Raw genomic sequence first — 22,523 nt, 5'->3', positions numbered from 1 at the left:
GTACCTGCCTTTCCAAGAGAACCCAAACCAATTTCACATCCTTCTGTTCCCCATCAGACCCTGCACCCAGTGCAACATGAGGGGAAACCCATGCATCATCAAGCCTGCAAAAAATATTTCATCCAAGAACATGCTCTCTGAGTACAACTCCCTCAATGCATGGTTGGAGGGAGAAGCCTCAAAGCTCTTCGGGAGAACCTATAAATGCAATTACATATTGGTAAAGAAAGCACATGCATACCTCTGCCCAGCAGAAGCACATACAAGGAGAGAACAACCAGCCTGTACCATCTCCATTATTTTCTACAAACAGAAGAGGGCTGGACAACATTCTGTTTAGAAGGCTTTGCACAACATAGGAATAAAACCACAACACCTTTCCACGTGTGCTATAAGAGCCGGGCAATCCTGGAAGGTGCCTCCTGCTAGAGGGAAGCGACTGCACGTACCTTTCATCCCAAACTTGGACCGCCGGCCATACTTGTTGATCATAATAAAGAGGACGACCAAGAGGACACAAGCAAAAGCTGCCAGCCCAACCGCTATGGAAACCTGAAAGAGAAAAGCTTTGGAGTCAAGACAGAGGAATTTAGGAGTCTAGATTAGAAATACAGCACCCTCTCCATTTGGCCTTCCTGTAGGTTCATACCCTCTGCTACAGCCCCGTGGACATCAGTTGTGCAGGAAATACAAGCTACAGCAAAGGGCTCCGGCACAGCTTAGAAGCATCAGAAGCTGCCTTCAGGACTGGGAGGTCTGAGATCTCCCCATCAGCGATCTTGGTCCGGCACCAGCTTTCCCCAGCCCGTCACTCCAGGTATCTCGCAGGGAGGAGCTCTGCTCCACTGCGCCACCTTATAAGCCTCCAATCCTGACATCGCCACTGCGCCGTGATGTCACAGCATGCAAGCTGTACTAACCTGACCTGGGAACATACAGGAGCAGCAGAAAATTCCTTAGAAAGAGTAACTCTGCCTCCATCCAAACATCCCTCAGGACAAAGAATGAGGGAAAATAACACATCAAAAAAAGAAAACAGAAGAAATCAAGTAGAACTGGTTTGTGGGATTTTTTCCACAAAAATATTTGGTTCTCCTAAAGCTTTTAATGGCTCCCTATTTATTGTAGTTTGTACAATATTTGTAAATATTTATACTAGTAAGTATTTATACTACATTGTGTCCAATAGTGTTCCTTCACTGGAACTATAGTTCCACTGTGTCAGTACAAAAGAAGAGGAAAGAAAACCTCCTTGCCCTAAAGGGTTTACAATCCCAGACTTATTTTAATATTTATGAATATTTATTCCTTCAAGTCTTTCCTCAAGATACTTTTATTGCCTTGATATAAACAACGATTTCTTTGGCATTTGTCCAATTGCTCTCCTGTACCACAACTTGTGATGCATTTAGACTTCACTTCCTCTCACAAAACTGTATTCTGCTATAATAGAAAATATATAATTTAACCAAGAAAAAGTAATTTTATTTTGCAACCCTTTTCTCTGCCCTTCATAAGTTAGCCACAATATTTAAAAGTATTTTATTTACCACATTATTTTCATCCCCCAGCTTGTTTTCTGTGCTTTGTATTTAATAATCAGTACACATTATTACTCTAGTCTCAACTGTTCAAAGTTTTCACTTCAGTTATAGGAGATTTTCAGCTGGATGAGAACTGAAACCAAGGTGGATTGAGGTTTTTTTTTTCCTTCTGTTAACGCCTGGTGGGTTTCAAGAACTTGAAACTTTTACACAATTGCTCTAATTCTGTGACATGCTAATTTTTTCCCCCAATACTTACAGAAACATATTTTTTTTCTACCTGGATTCTACAGAAGAAAGACAATGTTGAGATCTGATAAACTACAGAGCAGGAAAAAGGGCAAACTGGCACTGACAGAATTGAACCAAGCTAAATTTGAGTCCCTCACAGGGCTGAACTTAACAGCTCAATAATAGTCTGAAACAGAATTGCCTGTTTGTTTGTTCTCTGGGTGCTACTTCTTTTAGAGCGAGAATTTCTGACCCTGCCAGCAGTGACTTCACAGGATGCCTTCTTTTCAAAGAGCTCTCTGGTTCCACACTGCAGACCCAAGAGGATCAGATGGCTCATGTCAGTATTTTACTTGCCTGACACAAGCCACAAAATCCTTCTGATTGTTGTCTTGAGTCATAAAGGAAAAGATCTTCCTTGCAAACATCTCAAAACAGTACAGGAATACAAAAACTGAATCATCGATAACAAGAAATGCATGCAAAACAGTTCTGTAGAGAAGAGGGCAAGACTCACCCCAAAAGTGTCCTCCTCTGGTTTGTGGGTCACAGTGATCGGTGGGGTGGGACTCACTTCATAATCACCAACTGAAACCAGAACACCAAAAACAGAAGATTCAACGTGGCTCCCATGGGACTCCCAAGGCACCAGCACATCCCGAGTGGCAGTGCCTGACATAACAAGATCCAGGTCACCCCTAACAGAGGCTGCAACTTTCTATTTTAGAAGGAACCAAAGTCAACTGTCAGAGAGTTGCCTGTGCATGTCAGCAGAGACAACACAGACCAGGACAAAGCTGACGTCACTCCAACCTTACAAATGAGAAACATTTGGGTGTCTGGTGTCCTAGGGTGGGTGGCCTCCATCCTCGAGCTACCTCCTAGAGTTTTCAGAAACCTGCCGGGCTAAGTAGGATTAAAAGCCAAGAATTACTCCAGTAGAACTTGGTCCAAAGAGACAGTTACTCAGAAATTTGGGATGAGGAGAAATGAATATGTTGAGGAAACACCACAGAAGTTGAGTCCTGCTCCTCATCCCAGTCCACACTAGAAAGCATGTTGTAAATGGAGTACGACACACAACGGCTTTGGGGGTTGCCCAACCTGCATTTAGTTAACATCCCTTCTGCTACACCACATCCAACCATCATTTCCACTATAGAACTTTCTCCAGGACATCACTAGTGGGAAATGAGCATCTCCTGGCCTCTAGAGATTTCCCAGCTGCTCAGAAGCTCCCCAGCCATCTTCCTCACACAGAGAGAAGCCAGGTGCAACCTACACCAACTTGCTCCTAGCTTCCTGATTTTTCCTCCAGGAGCACATAAACGGGTCAAGGAGAATGACAAAATCAAAACACTCACAGTAGCACAACGGGTAAAGGAGACACTTACTTGAGACAAAGTTGTCCGTACTCTCTGTGGAAAGGACAAAGAGAGAAGCAACACAGTTATCAGCACAGCAAAGGCAGAATGGTCTCATCCCTGACCCACCTCAGACACACTCCACCATCCCGAAGAGCCCTAGGAAACCCACTTTTCAAATTTTGTCCTTTTGGGCAACTGTAACTAGAAATTGCAGTGCCTGTGCCAGCATGACATGCTGGAGGTCACGATGGAGAGCCCAGGGGTAACTGTGCCAGACCTTGGGCTGAAACAGGAGAGGAGGGATGCTACTGCAAGGCCAAAATGGAGAACAATTAGCAGCATGCTAACCACACTTCTGAATGGTCGTTAAACAATCCTGCTTTCAGCAGGTGAGTAAAGCTCAACAGACACACGAGGCTCAGCAGGATGCAGGTGGAGGGGACATAAGCAGATTTTGCCTTGCAAGGCAGTGTTCACCCAAGAACAAAGTCCTATGAGGATGAGGACTAGCTACCCAGGGAGGAGAGCCTAGCTTGGGGCAGGGGGTTAGAGATGTCCTCTAAACTCCTTGCACTCAAAAGCTAGTAGCATCAGAACTGGATGTGGAGGCTGGGGGAGTCCCCTCCAAAGACAGCCATGCCAGTCCCTGCTGTCAGCCTCTTGACTGCCCCAGTCTATTCAGTAAAGCTCCTTCAGCTCCGAAGGCAGCCGAGGCCCCAGACGATGAGGTCTAAAGCTCTCGTTGACGCTCAGTTTACATAGCAGGAGAATAACGTCAGCTTTCAACTCACTCTCCCATGTACGACATTGAGCCCAATATTGACTAGAGTTTACACAGCTTTGCTGGCAGAGGGCTCCTGGAAGGACACTGAAACACTCATGCTGAAGTATGGGTGAGGTTTGGAAGGGAAGTGTAAAACAACCCCCAGGTGACAAAGACAGCCTTCCAAACCAGGGGGATAAAATCTGAAAAAATATTTTTGTTTCAAGTCAAGCAGAAGAGTAACTTTCCTTTGCTTTTTCTAGTAAAGGGCGGGGGGGAATTGAGGAAGAAATATTTCATTTGGAGACTTTTTTCCCCTATTAAAACAAACAGAGTCCAGTCAGAAAACTCTTTATGCTGTTACGTTTTCCCGTTTCCATTTTTCTCTACTAGGCTAAGCAAACTCAACAGAAACCCACAAAAAAGTTTTTCCCACTAAACCCTATTTTTCAAAATATAAAATACAGTAAAAAAAATATCAGCCAACTTGAATTCTGTAAGAATTTCCTAAAGAACTGAACACTCATCACAGGGGAGGTAGGTACATCAACCTTCGTGGATTAAATAAGGAGATGGTAGGCTATGGTACAGGTGCCAACGACAACATGCAATGAGATTTTGATTGGAATATGACACAAATCTGTCCTAGGAGCCACTGCCCTGGCTCCTAGAGCCATAATGTCACAGACATGCAGGTTATGTTGGGGGACATATCTCCCAGTTTCTAATAGCACCTTTCTCCTCTCAGTCTGAGAAGCACAACCTGGCACAGCACCAACAGGAGCTTGCAGACCATGGGTTTCTAAACAAACATGGTGACAGGTCCTTTTCTATGCTGATAGGAAGTCTTCCAGGCACTACGCTTTCATTAATTAAGGCTAATAATCTCAACTTGGGCAGTGACAGCCAAACCCTTGCACGTGTGAATAGCCATAGGCAATAAGCTTCTTGAAGAAACCACACTGGGGAACCTTCAGTGTGTGGCATTTTCTGGAGGAATCTACCTTCAAACGGGAAATTGTAAGTGTCAGCTGCATTGAGCGTTAATGTCAGCTGTGGCGGCCGATGGAGCAACGAACTTCAAGCAAAGTAAATTACATCCTGCATTGGGCTGACAGGGTCTGCCACGCTGAGGAACAGTTGGGGATTTTGGATCAAAAGAAATAAAGGAAATGGGTCTTTTTTTTGCTGAGAGATGGTTCAGGGTCAGTAAGCACTCCACACCAGCACCACACACAAGGGATGACTGAAGATGCGCTCACAAGGGCAATATTTGACATATATTTCACACTATCCCATACTCGCAGAGCATCTGATACAAGAGGCTCTTCAAACATCAGCGTGCCTTCCTACATCATAGCATGTCTCAGATCCAGTGCCAAAATCAGCTCTCCTGAGCAGCAGATCTTCCCCCTTTTCTGGAGGTCCAGCACCTACTTAAGAACTGTCCCCATTTCACAGACGGGGAAATTGAGTCACAAAGGTGGGACCTGACAGAGCTGAGACTGCAAACCTGTGCGCCTCTCCTCACCCACCTACATTTGATAAGCTGCTCTTCGCCCTGACAGAAGGAAACATAAATAGGTCAGATGGCCAAACAGGGCATCATCCTTGAAGCCAGAATACAGATTTTTCCACTCCCATCTATATCAGCTCATTTGTTCAATTGTCAGCTCTTCAAGGCAGAGAGTTGGGTTTGCATTTACGATATTTGACCTGCGGGAAAACTCTGTGTACATATATGGTGTGATATAAATAATAAATGAGAGTACTGTTAGTATTTTTCTATATTTAGCAAACGTCCTATTTTGCTGGATTTTCTTGGGCTGCAGGGGCCAATTTAGAGCTGCCACTTTCTCATGGCATCATTCCTGAAGGCAGCAGCATTCACAGATCTTAACTCCATGATAGCCAGCATGGTGTTGCAACAAGAGAGCAGACCAAGACTCTCCATGCTTCTATAGAGCAGACAGGTCACCACAAAAGTCTTTTCTGCACTCCCCAGAGCTTGATCTTCACATCTTCAAATGCCTTTTTTTTTTTTTTTTGCAGTTAAGTCCTGAATCACTTGGGAGTACAACAGGGAATTCCAAACTACCAGTTAACAAATCCCAGCAAATTGATGCAAAGTGACTAATTGAGTCATCGCATCTTTTGTCGACCTGTCATTCTGGAATTGCACATGTCATATTCAGACAGAAAACAATCCTGACACTGCTGAATCCAGCTTTAATCATTTCACATATGCAAGCTAGAAGAAAAAAAAAAAAGATAAGATCTGCATCACTTCAAAGGGCTTTCCTTTCTTTAGCTTATAACTAGTAATCACATAGAATACTTTCATAAAAATTGTGCAACTTCTTTGGGGCACCCCAAGAGGACATCCAAAATAACTGACCAAACACATCCTAGTCCCACCGAAAGATTGTTGTAAAAGAATAAAATACACTAAAGAATATGTTACACAGCAAAAATATCTAAGCCAGTTAGTGTCTTTCTCTGAATTAAAGAGTTGATACAACACGGAAGCACAGCTGAGTACAAGAATCATACTGGTCAGAAGAGGCCTCCAGAGGTCACCTCTTCCAGCCTGCTGCTCAGACAAAGGCCAACTTGGGTTGTCAAGACCTTGTCTAGGTGTGAAGATTACTGGTGGGACCATAGTAAGACCATTGGATTGCAAGCAACCCTAATGAGTTAAACTCAATATCCTACCTGGAAAGGGCTTTTCAAGGAAGTGTCCTTTGATGGTTTGGTTGACTGAGCCCAGCTGGTTGGTGGCCACAATTGTGTAGTTGCCATTGTTGTAGTGAGTGGGTTTGTTGAAGAGCAGGCAACCCTCAGATACTTCCCCTTGTTGGTAAAACTCCATGTGGATGATCTCTGTCTCCCGGAGGACCTGGCCATTGTGCAGCCAGTGAAGGGTGGGAGCTGGGTTCCCATGCACTGCAAACGCAATGCAGTGCTCCAGGTGTAGCACCGGTTCCTCCAGAGTTAGGATGCGAGGGGGATCTAGCAGAGAGAAACATGGCAGGCTCACAGCACACCTCCGCTCACATCATGTCTCTGTGCACCACGGAAATGAAGATTATTCAAAACACAACCTCCAAAATCCCTTGTTCCTCCTACTCTTCCCATGGATTTCTGCAAAGAAGCGGTTCCAAGTCAAAAGAACCACTTCATGCTCCCCGTTGGAGGATGTGAAACATAGCTAGCTCTCTTGGGCTTCTGAATAGCGTTACAAATTAATGACAGGGATGGTCCTTTCACCAGCCTAGAAACAACTAAGCTTGGAGTTGCTCAGTCCACATGCCTACTGCTGCTCTCTTTCCCGCAAGGAACCACAAGGATGTTGCCTGCCCCCATTAAGGAGGACACCGTGACATAGCACTGTTACACTACATGTGTGCAAGGTTCCCAGGGGAGCTCTCCAGATGCACTGAGCAATTCTGGATTGCTTAGCTGCAGAAGGAAACATCCCTCAGCGATTGCTTGTCCTTAGGGGTTTTGACTGCCTGAATATCTCAAAGGAGTTCTCACCCGCCAAACACCCTCCAGGGGTGTTTTAATTAAAGGGAGTAGAGTGGGAAAGGGAAAAGAAAAGCAGAGACTCCACCTGCAATTTATTGCACATGCATTGTCTTCCCCCCAGGACCCCCAAGAACTCAAATGTTGCTCTGTCATCACTTCTGAAACACTATTTACAACGCCTACATATAAGGTCCCAAACCCCAAGGCTGGTAAGGTCTGAACGAAAAGAACAACCTTGTGCAAAGACAAAGGACACAAAAACACATAGATCAGTTCCCAAACTCTCCTTTTCCTGGTACCATCCAGCTGCAAAGACATTTCATGGGACATCCATAAGGAACAAAACCAATACACCAAATCTGATCCATCTTTTAGAGGTAAAAAAGAAGAGATAGCAAATTTCTCAGGCAGTGAAGGTGGTGGGAAAGAAAAAGGTACAGAGCTGGTTGTAGCTGAGCAAAATTCTCCCACCAGCACCCAGCTACCTCGAAACACACAGCTATGTCCCAGACACCTCCTTTCACTCACAAGCCTAGATCTGCATGTGGCTTGTTCATATCTTCCTGGCAAGGAGAATTCAAAACAGGCAGCCACCTACATGCAGAAACCCATCTCTTTTCAGCATGAAATTACAGCCTGAGTGATGGGTCTGGGCAACAAGAGCAGGAGTGGCAGAAACTGTCAGTAGCTTACAAGATTACACGGGTGAAAATAGACATTGGTGTGGTGCTGTTTATGGTGTGGAGGAAAAGATGCTAAAAAGCAGCGCAAAAAAACACCCGCCTGCTGACCAATTACTTCCATTCTTCAATCCATCAATAGCACTTATTGAGAGGAAGACAAAAGTTGTAAAGCATCTGTTCTACTTTATCCTATCCCCTGTGAAACACCTTGTCTACAGGACCCCGTGGGCTCCTGCAATCCACTAGGCATGCAATACACATGGGTTCACCAAGACTAAGTCAGAATCCTGTGTGAGTCTCCGCTCTACTTGAAAAGGCTGAGGGTAGGGGGACAGATTTTCAAACTACAGAGTAAGGGCAAATATTAGAGACACAGCAACATATAGTAAATCTCAGCTGCTTGAGAGCACAAAGCTGTGTAAACTTCCTCTTAAGGTCAAGTTTGTGTTAAGTTATATTAGAAAGCACAAAGAAAGTTTAGCTACTTGCAGCTGAAAGTGAACAGTTGAAATATGACATGTGATGTTTACATGGCATTTGCAGTTTAACTTTGAAAGAATGGATCTGGGAGGAAGTACCAGCATCCCTGAAATCAGAGGCAAGATTTGCACTGGCTTTATCAAGGGTGACATTTAACTTCTCACACAGCCTCAGGATGAGCAACTCTTGTGTTTGTAAACAGAGTTTTAGTCCCCCTTTTCCTTATTCTGCTGGATCTTCCAGGAGATGGGTGAAGAGATGTCCACCACTACTGCGGCACCACTGCTCCTCCCCTGCTATAGTCCTCATTTCTGCATTAATGGAAGCAGCAGGAAAGCAAAAATACTGACACTTAAGAGAGAGCTGTACAAGGATCCATCTCCTCCTCACTGTGCTCAGCTCCAAATCCTCATCCATAAAACCAGCATGTCACACATAGCAAGTGGCCATGCATTCACACGGTTCCTAGGGCAGCCCTCCAGCCTTTACAAGGTCAAGCTCTTTCAATTGCTACTTACAGTAGACAGTGAGCAGCACACTGGCATTGCTCATTCCCACCACATTCTCAGCAATGCAGGTAAGCAGGAACCCGTTGTCCTCACTGGTGACATTGACCAAAGTCAAATTGATGGCATGAACATTGGTCCAGTTGAGGTTGGTCTAAAAATCCCAGAGAGAAATAGACAAAAATCAGTGCCTGGTGGCTCCTCTCCTCCTTGCTACAGCCTCAAGATGATGAGAATCACAGCTGCCATATAGGATGTGAGGTGGCCTCCAAAATGCAAAAACAAGTAGGATCTGGGTGAAGGTGTTTCCTCATTTGCTTAAATATTAATAAGGGGAACTACTAGAAGTTGTAGCACTGATAAAGATGGCTTGTCTCTCAAGAAGCTTGCTTAGCTGCCTGTTTTAGGTACAGCTATTGTAGACATCTCTGTAAACAGGCAGTTTCATTAGAGGAGACATGAGTTAATTCAATTAGGGAGTACTGAGACAGAAGATCTCCCATCTTAACTTTCCAGCCAAAAAACCTTTCCCACAGAGGGAATGTTTTGCTGCCTTCAGGTAGTTCCCAGGTTCTCATGTGAATTAAGTACAGCTTCAATTTTCCTTCGGATACAACTGCTTTGTATTCCTCACAGCACTCTCCATCATCCACCTGACCCCTCCGCGTTGCATGCACAGACCTGGAGAACCCAGGGCAGCTGCCTTTGCCCTCGCCACATCAGGTGCAGGCAGCACTGAGGTCCTGCAGCCCCCACCTGGTGTGTGTTGATAGAGTGGAGATCAGCCACCGTCCAGTCGACGTCGGGCAGTGGTGACCCTGAGCCGTTGCAGGTGATGACAGCATTCTCCCCTTCCCGCACAGTCAGGTTCACATGGCTCACACTGATCTCAGGAAGGTCTAGGAGAGCCAGACACCAAGGCACTCAGGTGTGGAGCAGCATTTGCTACAGCCAGCAACAGGACACACGCATGGACCCAGATCCCACCAAGCTGTTTCCCAAATGAGCCTCCAGCACCCTGGGATAAGTAGCAGGAGGCAACAGCATGGCCCTCCCCTACCAAAGGAAGGAAGGGTCTTGGAGATAGGGAAAAACGTAGACACTGGAGATGTGCCCGCTGAACAGACCCAGCACATTCAAATCCAAAAGCTGCTGCCCAGTTCTGGCCATCCTTCTCCTCATACCAACCCCCTGCCCATCTCTTCTACTGCCACAGAAGCTGCTCACAAGGGAAGTCACCTGGGATGGGAAAACTGCATGTGCTGGGAGAGGATCCAAAGCGTTCCTACCTCCAGGCACAAGGCACAGAGCACCAGCACTCAGGTGAGCAAAGTGTCCCTCTAATTTATAACAATCAAGAGAAGACGGCCAAGGATGCATCCTCATATTAACTGTAGCTCTCCTAATAAAAGGTGCCCTTGTTCTTCCTCAACAGTGGCAGAGATTTGCCGATTTACAGCAGCTCTGATTTACGCCACTTCCTCACTTGCCATCACAGGCACCAAATAGCCTTCCAACATAAAACAAGGCAACACTGATTGCATGGAGAAGGGCGAACAGCCTTCTTACACAGGGGAAGTTTTCTGGGCTGCTTTAGAGGCAAAGTGAGTAGGCAGGGTCAGGGGGACTGACCACTAATCCTCTCCCATCATAGGGCAGCAGCATCCATCATGCCAACCCAAAGCCATGAATGGGGATACACATCCTTTCATTGCCACCAGGAAGCCACACCAGGCTGGAATTAACATTATACTGATTTGGGGGAATGCCAGAAGAAAGGATGCAGCGGTCAAGGCCTGGAATCAGTGGAGCGGGAGGTGGGAGGGACACGTATGGTCTCTCCAGGTTGAGCTGGTACCAGACATGACCACACTAAGCCACGCCAGTTCTCAGCACCAAAGGAGAAAGAGAAATGAAGTGCTATTACTTGAACAGAAGCTCTTCCCACTAGAAGAAAGCAGACTGGTGTGCCTCCCTGCCCTTCCAGGAGACGGTGAGGTCAGAGGAGCCACTCACCCTGCATACCAGCACATTCCTGTTCCCAAATCAGCACCCTGCTGTCCCCTAGAGTCCAATACCACCATTGACAGTCACCTCTCCTGTCCCTGATCCCAAAGCTTTTTTTTTTTTTTTGACTCTAATCACTGCAGATTATTCTTCCCATGTGGGGAGGAAATTACAGCACTCTCTCAAATCTTTTTAGTTCATCCACATGCAGGCACACTTTGGCCAATTTCCAGAGCTTAATAAAGGGACATCATGAACTTGAAAGAAAAAAAAATAAAGTTATGCAAATCCAAACATGCAGGTTGTTCCTCTACTACTGCTAAAAGAAACAAACTAAAATTTCTAGAACCGAGGATAATCCTCAAAGGAAGAAAACCTCTGTGTTTCCTCCTTTTTTCAGTCGACGAGTCTTGAAAGCTGCTTATGTATAGACAGTTTAATTGTTCTGCTGAAGGTACATCTTCCCCTTACTCTGCAAGGGAAGCTTTCCACTAATGGCAACAGCAGAGCAAAAACTGACACTGAACCGTCAGCTGATATGTGGAACAAGGTGAAAGAAAAAAGGATAACTATTGAACATGCTCCTGGGGCAACTCTGCCTCTTTCAAAGATCAGCAAGAAACAGAGATGCAAAGTCACTCCTGTCTCTCCCCTACAGATATGAGCTTTCAATTGAAAAAAATATTTAAAAATAAAACAATATGAATAGAGACATGTGTTTCCTAAAAGTAATTACAAAAGATATGGTGGCAGTGTCTTCTAACAAAATGCTGTTTCTAGGATTTGTTAGACAGAAGAGCAACTTGAAACATATCCCTTTTCAAGGCATCATGTAAACTCATCACAGACACTTTGCCAAGCAACAGAATTGCAGTGAAGGAAATGCCCCAAAATCACCCGATACCTTCATGCATACAGAAACAGCAGCCCCACATTTACCCAGATACTCTATTTTTGTTCTTGACCACATCAGGGGGATTCTGCTGCACCAGGTTCCCCAAGCAAATGGTTGAACCAGAGGGGCCAGATAGGACAGGGCTCCCTCCCAGCACCCTCCTGGCCTCCTTCATGCCCGGTGCCAGGAGTCCTTACCGCACTGGGTGATGTTCATCTCCTGCAAAGGAATGATGGCTGCATCCATGTTCATGCAGGAGAGATCCTGGTACTGCAGGTTTGCCTCGCCCTTCTCCTGCCAGAGCTGGATCCAGCGGATGTCACAGCTGCAGTTAAAAAGGTTCCTCTCTAGTCTCCTACAGGCAGACAGAGCATGAGAAAGGATGGTGGGGTGAGGAAGGATGAGCAGGGCCATCACACAGGCTCCTCAAGGAGGACAGCTGCCACACAAGTGCAAGGGGCTCTTTAGAGCTAAGGGAGAATGTCCTCCGTCTTATTTGCCTGGGGTCTTCCAGCACTTGCTATTCACGTCTTTTCTGCCTCCCGAGAGACAGAGGTTACACATCCATGCATTCACAGTCACCTTCACGCACGTACACAAGGTTTTACATCTCCCAGGGCAGCACAGGGATTCAAGCAACATCTTTCACCACAAGATCTGCACATCTGCAGCCTGGTCCCATGGCTGTCCAGACACCCAGAACATTTATCCTTAGCAATGGAGCAGGCAGCTCCCCATTGCCCTAAAAAACAGATTCACATCTTCAATCTCATTTCAGTGGAAGCCCAAGACCCTGCTGTGCAAAGCACACCTCCAGCCTCCACAAGTGGTCAGCGAAGCTGGCAGCTCTTCTCCCAAGTACCTTGTACAATCACAGCCTCCTGGTGACCCAAGACATGAGCTAATGCGCAGGGTATCATGCATTTTAATTAAATCAAACATCACTGCACTGAGACCCTGATGACCTGGCCAGGAAAATGGAAAAAAGCACTGCCCTTAATGTACTTCATTTAAAACACACTTACACATAGTTTATATACCAAGAATGTTTATTATAATTGATTTTCCAACCTATTAACAATTTCATTTACATTTTTAAAGCCCTGCAATTCTCTGTGGAGATGCAAGGAGGGCAGGTCCCAGCAGAGAGGAGAGCCCAGTGATCTGCAGGACAGACTTGAGTTACCGACATGGGACGTAATGATAACTTCAGCAAAACAGGAGATACAGCCTGAACAAACAAAATATCTCCCCACATAACTGTGAAGCAATAGAAAGTACGGAACAGAGGAGCCAGCACTGCAAAAGGTGAGCTCAGCCACCCCAAAGCACAAACGCATCTCCAAAGGTCAAACCATTGCTTTACGTGGTATGTAGATCCCCCTGTCATACAGGGGGAAGATGGTTTTCTGGTCTGTTCCAGATGTCACTGAAAAATTCATGCTTGCTTTTACAAAATTAATTCCACTGACTAACAGGATTTGGAAACAACCTTCCAAATATGCACAGCTGCTGTTCCATCAGTACAGTACTGCAAAAGGAGGAAGAGGAGAAGGGATCCTCTGGTAGCACACAGGGAAGTTAAACCTGAAACCTAACGATTCCACTTTGAATCTTCTCACAGAAGAAGATGCCATTTGACCTTTTTCCTTTTTTTTTTTTTTTTGAAGAACAAACATTGAGTTAAACTCCACTCTGTGGCTTTTGATTAGCTCATTCCTTTCCCATCAAAAACACACAAGGCAGGCACAAGGCTGACAAACTACTCTAAGGCCAAAGCACTAAATTTAACAGACCAGAGCAGATCAGTGCAGCGATGTGCTGGAATTCGAATGATCAGGCATTCCCCACGTGTTGCAACAGGTACTGTCAGCATCCTACACCCTCTTCAGCACCGGCACAAAACCACCTTCTCCTCAGGATTCTCCCAAAGTCATCGCTACCAGTGGGACACAGGATGGCACGTGAGTGAGAGCCATGGGCTCAGCAAACAGCAGTCGTACCCTGGGACCAGGGGAGCTCAAAAGCAATGGGGGAGGAATTCTGCTCCGCTGCAAATATCCTCACGCAACAAGGCTGCTGGAGAGAGCCGCTGCCCTAGCACTTAAAGGCAGCTCTTAAGTAATAGACAGCAGCCTTCCTGGCCCATTGCTAATTCATGAAGGGTCATGAATAATACAGGAGCAGCAGGCTTCAGGGCAGAACTTACCCATGACCTGCCCCAACATCAACGATGTAACTCGCTCTAATCGAGACCCCCACAGGGGCTTTTGCACAAATTAACTCCCATCACCAGCTGGATGTGCCGAGTGCCACCGGGAGCTGGCATGGCACCATGGGTAGAAGGACCACAGATGTGCACGCCCGCTTTCCCTAAAACACATCCCAAAAGCACTCTTGACATGTGGGACATTCCCTCCCTCCTTGCTTCGTGCCTGCCCTGCCATGCCAGCTGCCTCTCCAGAGAGGTGCTTAGGGATTTCCATGCTCACACGATCCTGTACCTACCCAAAAGCCTAGGCCTCCATTTTTCTCCTCAGACTCCATCATTTGCAGGGATCATTAGGAGTTCCTTCCAATTTCTGTAACACTTCACCACCTACAACCCTCTGCTTGCTGAGATAAATGCACCTTCCCTTCTCTGCAAGGAGGAGAAGCACTTCAGGGACCACGGATTGTCCTTTGGCCAAAATCCACTGTTGGGCCAGAAGACATTGCCATGTCCTGTGGAGACATCTCCTGTCACAGTGGGAAGGACAAAAACCAGTGCTGACAGGCATGGTGGGGCTGCCAAGAGGTCTTCATTGCTGCCATGTGCTTAATGGGGTGCAGAAGCACCACAGTGAGAACTGAAGCGAGAGGCTCCTTCTCACGAGATGTACTCAGCCCAACTTACTCCAGAGAGGACAAGTAAACCCAAAGGGCATTTTTTTGCACTGAAAATTTGTTCGCCTGGAAATGTTGCCAAAGCATCGTTTCATTACAGGCATTCAGGACCTGCACACACTCCCACACCTTCTGAAGGCCTCGTTAAAACCAAAAACGTCTGTGAGAAACAGCAAGTATCACAGCTGCAAGTGAGCTGGGCTCTCTCTGCACACAGAGCTGCTCTCTGCACCGAGGTGCTGGCCCAAAAAGGGATCAAACCTGCACACTAGCCAGAGCCATCCCCCAGCCGTAGGCAAAGCACAGGCTCACTGCAGGGTGTGCTCCGGGCATAGCCCTTTCACAAAGCAGGCACACCGCAGGGCTTGTGTTTGGAACAGAGGAAAACTGGGACAATCACGCCCCACACCGTCATTCAAGGGGACAATAGCAGAGCTGAAGCCCTATACAGGCACCAAGTCAATTCTTCAGGGGCAGCGATGGTGCAAGCGCCTGGCTGAGCCCAGCTTTGTTCCCTGCAGAAAGCTGTATCCACTGCCTCCCAAAACTGCCTGGACAACCTACACCGAAGTGTAGGTGCCATGAGCATCCCAGTACGTACTGGACAGACAGGACTTCACACAGACACACAGAGCAGGGTTTTTTTCAGGCTAAGCAGCTAGATGAGACACATGCCTTGTCCCATGCCTCCCCACTCATCCGCTAAAACAAAGCTGCCTGCAACTCAAGCGTCTCAGAGGGCAGTGGAGATCCTTGCCACACTTCTCCTGTCTGTTTTGATTCACATAAAACTGCCGCCAAGGTTTCATGCACTTGCAATTAAAGCACTCTCCTACCTCGGAACTGAGACTGCTTCCCTAAGCTTGAGAAACAAAGAGCACCCAGCAGAGAGAACAAAATCTATTTTCATTTTTCATTTCTGTTTATTTCCCAGAACCAAGGCTTCTTTTGGCGATTCAGCCAGAACTGTTATTTCCGAACCCCTGCTAGAAAGGGATGGGGTAGAAAGGGAAGAACTAATCCACCTGGATTAGCTAATGCAGAGAGCAGGCAAGTACCCACTGCCTATCTACAACTCTATTAGTGTGACTGTTGGCAGCAATAAGTTTTTAAAGCTAGAGGCACAGACAACGTTAAGTTGGACTCATAACATTAACAGAGATGCCACTGTGCCCCATCCCCATCAAAGCCTCTTGCTGTAGCACTGCAGAAATCCACTGCAGGGCAAGCTGGCAGGGGCTACTGGTATTAGAAATGCTGATGGGTTGGGCAGAGCAGCAAGATGTTCAAGGCTAGAAGGTTTTATACAACCAAAGATGTAATTGGATCCGGAGTCTTAGGTCTTTCCGGGAAGGAATTTCTTGAAGTGTCAGCCCTAAGCTCTCTGAGGACATGACAAAGGAAGCCAAGGACATGACAGAGGAAACCAGCTGTGACTTCTGGATAAGAAAGACTCTAAGCTCAATGTTTATGAGCTGTTGCATGTGTTAGATGCTTCCCTGTGCACACTCAGCTTCAGACTTAGGAGAGCTGTGCACACATTAGCCTCGGCCTCATCAGTCAAGGTCAACCTGTGCTGGGGGAATTAAGGCTGGAGTTACTGGAAACCATTGCAAGCCTTGGTTCTGGCCAGAAGTAGAAAGATATATTTGGAAGTGTGCCTCATTTTTGCCATCCTTTCCTCAGTGAGTCAGCAGGGTAAAAATTTCAGGTCTGCTGAACAAGTAAAGAAATTCCATTTTAAACCAACACCATCTTCCCAAGCTTGCGATGCTTTGAATGCAGCCAGGCAGCTCTTTCAAGCCCCAAGTTCCCATTCGCCTGCCTGCTCTCATACTACAGCACAACATTCCCATTAGCTTTTCACTCCTTCCTCCTCCATGTTCACCATGAGTGGTTTTGTCAGGTCTCGTGTTTGCCTGCAATCTCCATGTCACATCAGCTGTAGTTTCTCTCCTCCCAACACTCTCCCACAGACGATCCTCCCATTGCTTCCCTTCCCACATGCTCTGCTGCTCTGAGCTGCCTCGTTGCAAGTCACCTTTTTGCCTTTGATGATCATCTTCCCTCTGGATCCATGATTGCCTGGTAGCACTGAGGCACTGGTACTCAGCACAAAGTGCCTCTGGTGAATGACTGCACATCTGCACCCACCAGTCCCACCAATGATCCCTGTATATCTGAACCTCTTGAGAAGCGTAGACTCTTGGAAGCATCTATGTTGTGTGTCCCTGGGGTCTTCTGGTCTCTCTAGGGTCCGTGCAAAAGTGTGACTGCTTAACCTGCCTTCCTCACGCTTGCTGCCTCTGCATTGGCCTCTGCTTCTCACCACCTTCTTTCTTTCCAGAGAGTTTTGGCTCAGCTTCAAGTCCTTGGCTGATGTTAGTCTGCAACTCCCTTTCTAGCTTTCACCAGTGCTTCACATTCACTTTATGTGGGCCATGTATTCTGTCTCATTCCCAGATTCTAGAAGTCTCCTTGGAGCTCAGTGAGCCAAAAAAATGTCTTCTGCTCACCCATCCTCTGCATTTCTAAAAAAAATACAATATTTCCCACTTTTGTGGATCCGCTGCTAATTTCTCCCCGTCCTGGGGATTTGCTTTTCCTCATCAACAGGTCCCATCCTTCTAGCACTCAGTACCATGAGCACCCCACAGTAGATAACATATGTCTTTACCTTAACTCCCAACATCTTTTATGCAAATGATTATTCAGAGCCTCTAGCTCAGGCTACACCTCCATGCTGTCTTCTCTCAAACAAACTCAAAGTGCAGCAGGACAGTTTCAGGGCCCCAAGAAGGACACTGCAGGAACATCCCCCAGGCCCAATAACACTGACCGTTACAATATCCCTCTCCAGTCACACTTTAGGGAACAGCATCAACATGTTATTCCAATACAAATCATCCCACCTGTGCTCACATGGATGGAGAGTCCTTAGTGACAAGGAGCCCACATGGGAACATTTGCCAGGAAGCACCAGTGACAAAACAATTCTTCAGGGGAAAAAAAAACCCACACACATGACCAGGCTCATACTCCAGCCTAGCAAACAGCAAGTGGGCATTTGTAGGTCTAAGTTGATCACTGGAGCTGGTGCCAGGGAGTAGTTTGCCAAGAGCCCTTTCCCAGCATGGTGACAGAAGAGGTCTGGCTGAGGCTCCAGCCCCACGCACTGCCAAGTCTCCCTACAGGACCCCACACATCACATCCGTGCTGCCTGCCCACTCCATCATCTCTCCCTACCAACCCGCCCTGCGACCTCCCTCATTTCTATCTGCATCACTTCTTTCATCAGTCGGGACTTATTATCTCCCAGAAAACCACTCTGAGCACAGCTCCAACTGCAGCCAAGTAATTCAGCTCCTTCCCGTTTGCCAGGCTGCAGAGCTCTGCCCCAAAGTGACTCTGCTGCCACCAACCTAAGCCACCTCAAGCACACCAGTTTCCCTGTCAGGATCACCACAGCAGGACAACACAGGTGTGTGGGGGCAAGCACGCTTTGCTGCCCAGACAGCAGCGTCTCAATTCCCTTAGCGCTAGGTGTCAGTCTTTTGAGTTTGACTTGGGCTGAAAGACCTCAGACATGCCTGATGAAACAGAATATGACTGAATGAAACAAAGGCACATGAAAACGAGCCCTGTTGGAAGTATTCCTATTAATCTGCAGGCTCACCGTTACCCCAGGACCTGCCACTGCCTCTAGCTTAGAACTGCAGTGCCATTTGCTCCTCCACTCTTGGGTCCTTCTTGGGTAACAACCATCAATCTGAGTTTTGCCAGACGGTGCAATGACAATAAGTAAAGGTCTAAGAATACAAATGACTCGTGCTATTAAACTTGAAACCTGAGCCAGGCTTGAAAAATATTTAGAGCTGTAATCAGTAAGACAACAAATTCCAAATTCAGCATTTTAACTCTGCAAGCCAGATTTCCCATCAGAAGGGCGTTTCTCTATTTTCTGATATCACTATTAGTATTTTTCATTTAACAATTTGACAGAAATAAAATACGCTGCAGTAACACCAGTGAAAACACACTTACTCCCACTTGAAAGACCGTCTTTATTCTTTCATAAGTCACTTCTAGCTTACAGCTCTATTGATCATCAGTGAGAATGAATGGAGCTTCCCAGGATCCTCTGGGACAAATCCTACATATATATATTTTTTTTTTTATACACACCAAACAACTATTTCTAAAATTCAACAAAACAGGTCATCAGGGCAACGTTCCATTGATTTCATGTCCACTTATTCCTCAAGCACAGCACTGAATGATCTATCAATAATTCAACAGGCTGAAGGCCACCAGTGCCCCAGGAGAGGCACTATCTCATCTCCCACACAGGAGCTGGGAGGTGTCTCGATTGCAAGACAGCAAGGAAGTCACTCACCTAAAAAGCAGGGGTGTCTTATAAAGCATCTTCACCAGCTAAAGAAAGACAGTTAGCTCTACCCTGATCAAGTATTTGAGAAGATTCACTCACAATCTGGCCTAGTAAGTATTTCTAATGTGTTCCCAGAGTTAGTCAACCGTTTACTACCCCAAGCACGACTTGTTCATCATCCTGACGTTAATTAGCCAGCTGCTGAGAAGCTAAAAGAGAAGCAGTTCTGCTCTGGTGCTCCCATACCCAGGAAACACTCCCAAGGATGGTGCTGCCCACTGGAGTTTTAGATAATTATTCACAAGTTTCAAAACAGCTCTATTTGGACATCGTTTCTCCTCTCAGCCTCCCCTCTTCTCCCAGGAGATACCTCCAGGGTGGGACTTACAGTTCAAAGAGTCGCAGGGTCTGGAAGAGTTGCCATGACAGAGTGGTGAGCCGGTTCCCAGAGAGGTCTCTGTAAATTAACAAGAAAAAAAGTCACGGTAAATAATTCCTCCTGTATGTGGCCCTACTGCCTCTGCAGAGCTCATAGTCCTCCTCAACAGGGAGGCTGTCAAGCAGTTTACGACCCAAGTTTAGATTTCATAATGAGAGATTTTAATGAGGACAAACCCAAATGGAAGTTTCTTATTTTACTTGTTGGGGTTTTTTAACTCCCAAGGGGGAAAAGTGGTTTATATCCTGCTGCAATGTTAAAAACAAAAAAAACACAAATCCAAACAGAGCAAGATGTGTCTGATTCTTGCCCATGAATCTGGAGCTCGACCAACTAAAAGCAGAAAGAACAAGCCCGATTTCATAACTTGAACAAAAAATTAAGTACAAACCTCATGTTAAAAATAGTAACAGCCAGGTCCAAATGACAGCACGATGATTACCCAAGGTGTTATCATATGATCTGCAGTAGCTGAGCACTCAAAGCGTCCTGGTACAGCTGTGTGTTTTTTGCACCCAGGGGTACCACCGCTACAGCAGCCAACAGCTCCCCATCCCTCTCTCCATCTGCTCAAACTTGCAAAGATATAAATCTCATCTACCTGGGATTGCTTTGCAACCCAGCAGATATCACCACTTCAGCTGAAAGCCAAAGAGGACGAAAGAGCGCAAAAGCAACTCAAGTACTAAAAATAAGAAATGTGTTTGGGGCAGAGTGAGCAGTAAGAGCAAAGCTCTAGGTTTCTAACGCCGTGAAAAGGTAGCAATGAAATGCTTTCTGTAGTGGGCAGCCTTCTTGGGGACACCTGGCCACTCTGAGAGCCACCAACCAAGGGACCAGCCCATGGGGTAAGCAGAGAGATGGGTGGTCACAAGCTCTGGCAGAAGCCCAAATCCTCCTGCATCTATGCTGCCCTCCAGAAAACACCGGAGGTGCTGCCTCCTTTGCTGAATCCATCCCTGTCCCCACCAGCTCTCCCTGCTGTGAGGCTGACTATGCCCTCCTGCTTCAGCCCAGCTCGCTGGCAAAAGCTATGAAGGGAGAGAGACATGAACAGTCTTGGAGGTTCATTAAACTCTCGGCTAGCCAAAGAGGAGGTGAGGGACAAGGTGACACAGAGGTGACAGCACGCAGCCTAGCCATGTCAGGCTCAGCCCACGATCCCTGTTTGATTTGCAGAAACATGCTAAAACCAAGAAAGCCAATGCTGGAATGGCCCCTGCCAGTGCTGGTCTGAGGCACAAGGATTTGGGATGGGAGATTCCTTTGTCACCTTATACAGGGTTATAGCAAGGGCAGACACGTGTCGGGCAAATGCAGAGTGAGTACAGCCCAGGGACCGACAAGGGAAAAACAACTCTAATCCTGTCCCATCTGCTACCAGGTGATCCTGGAAAGCCCAAAACTCTGCAATTAGGAGTGGGGAAGCCACTGCAGTTCACAGCAAACCATCGTCCCAAAGGCTCCCTACGAGCCTGACAGAAGAATAAGCCCAAGCACTGTGATGGCACAGCGCTGCATCATTAAATTCTGGCTTTGCTTTGCATCAGAATATCCCGCTGCGGAAACCACGGGTACCTCATTTCACATGACTAAGATCCCACCATTCCTACGGCTGTAGACAAACTGCTTCCAGCATCCAATAAAGTTTAGTAACGTGGCAAAAATAGCAGGTGAAGATAAGCAGGGGTAAAAGAAAAAATATTGCAAAACTCCCCCTTTTATCCACCCCGGAGCACCTGGAAACTTTGCAAAGACAGATGAAAAGTAGGAGGGGAAGGAGTAGCTCACTGCTACTGAAAAGCAAGACAGTAAACTCCCTCCCCCAGCCCAGGGAGAAGAAGGAAGCGTAAACGGGAATGCATGAGAGACAGCAAGATGTGGGAGAGAGGCAGAGATGCAGAGGAGGGAGTGAATCTTGCTGGAATGTCCTTTCTCAAAGGTCATGTTTTGCTACATTAGGCAGAAATGTCAAGAGAAAATTGGATTCTGAAAGAGAAGAGAAAAAAACAACAGGCTTTCCACGCAAATAAGGGAATCAAAAATAGCATGATCGTGTTATTACAATTTAGGACACACAGAGATGGAGGAAGGAAACATCCTCACTAATGCAGGGAGCTTTGCCAGGCAGATGTGCTCATCTCCTGCAGTCCCTGGAAGCCAACTCCTACAACCTCCTCCCTCCCCCAGACAACAAACCACAGCAAGTTCTAGGCAAAGAGGAGACGGGTCTTCTCTTCCACATATCTTGCTCTCAAAGGGCAAAGCCAGTGTCCGATCTGACCTGACCATCACCTTCACAAGGCTGGTCGGGGGACATGCACCAACGGCTCCATTTCAGATCAGCCAGGACACATACAGGGAGGAACACGATTGTCATTGGAAACAGACACCCCAGACACTTTAACATGTCAGAAAAGTCCTTGGAACAGATGGACTCTTGCAGAGGTCCCTGATCTCAGCGCACAGACAGAAAGGGGCTGCACGAATAAACATGGATTACAAATAAACCATTCTGGTCACAAAAACTCTCCAAAGGTCAGAGATGCCAGAATTGGGTTTCCACATGCAAAGGGTCACCTGCTGACTTCTGCCACAAAAGATAGAGAGCTCCTACAGAGAAACCTCACTGCACAGCACTGATTTCTCCCCAGAATAGATCCATCCCACACACAGGATGGGGCAGGTTTCCCAGGCAAGATAGTGTGTGATTGTGTAATTAGAGACGGTATTGGAGAACACATACATGAGGAGATTAAATTACAGCTCCACGGGTGAAGCTCTGAGCTCCAGCACTTTGT

General features: G+C 46.6%; 1 protein-coding gene across 1 annotated transcript; it reads right to left on the bottom strand.

Moving 5' to 3' along the window:
• Positions 1–449: 449 nt before the first annotated feature.
• LOC104271411 (NT-3 growth factor receptor) lies at positions 450–19,740 on the bottom strand (the record flags this gene model as incomplete). The annotated part of the gene is made up of 8 exons (XM_009866068.1): positions 450–552; positions 2,293–2,363; positions 3,170–3,193; positions 6,621–6,917; positions 9,118–9,259; positions 9,862–10,004; positions 12,205–12,362; positions 19,672–19,740. Coding segments are annotated over 8 exons (1,007 nt in total), but the record flags the coding sequence as incomplete, so codon positions are not given.
• Positions 19,741–22,523: the final 2,783 nt, after the last annotated feature.

The sequence above is a fragment of the Apaloderma vittatum genome, unplaced genomic scaffold (genome assembly GCF_000703405.1).
Source record: "Apaloderma vittatum isolate BGI_N311 unplaced genomic scaffold, ASM70340v1 scaffold40813, whole genome shotgun sequence".
NCBI classification, from domain to species: Eukaryota; Metazoa; Chordata; class Aves; order Trogoniformes; family Trogonidae; genus Apaloderma; species Apaloderma vittatum.
This window is presented reverse-complemented; position numbering and strand designations above follow the sequence as displayed.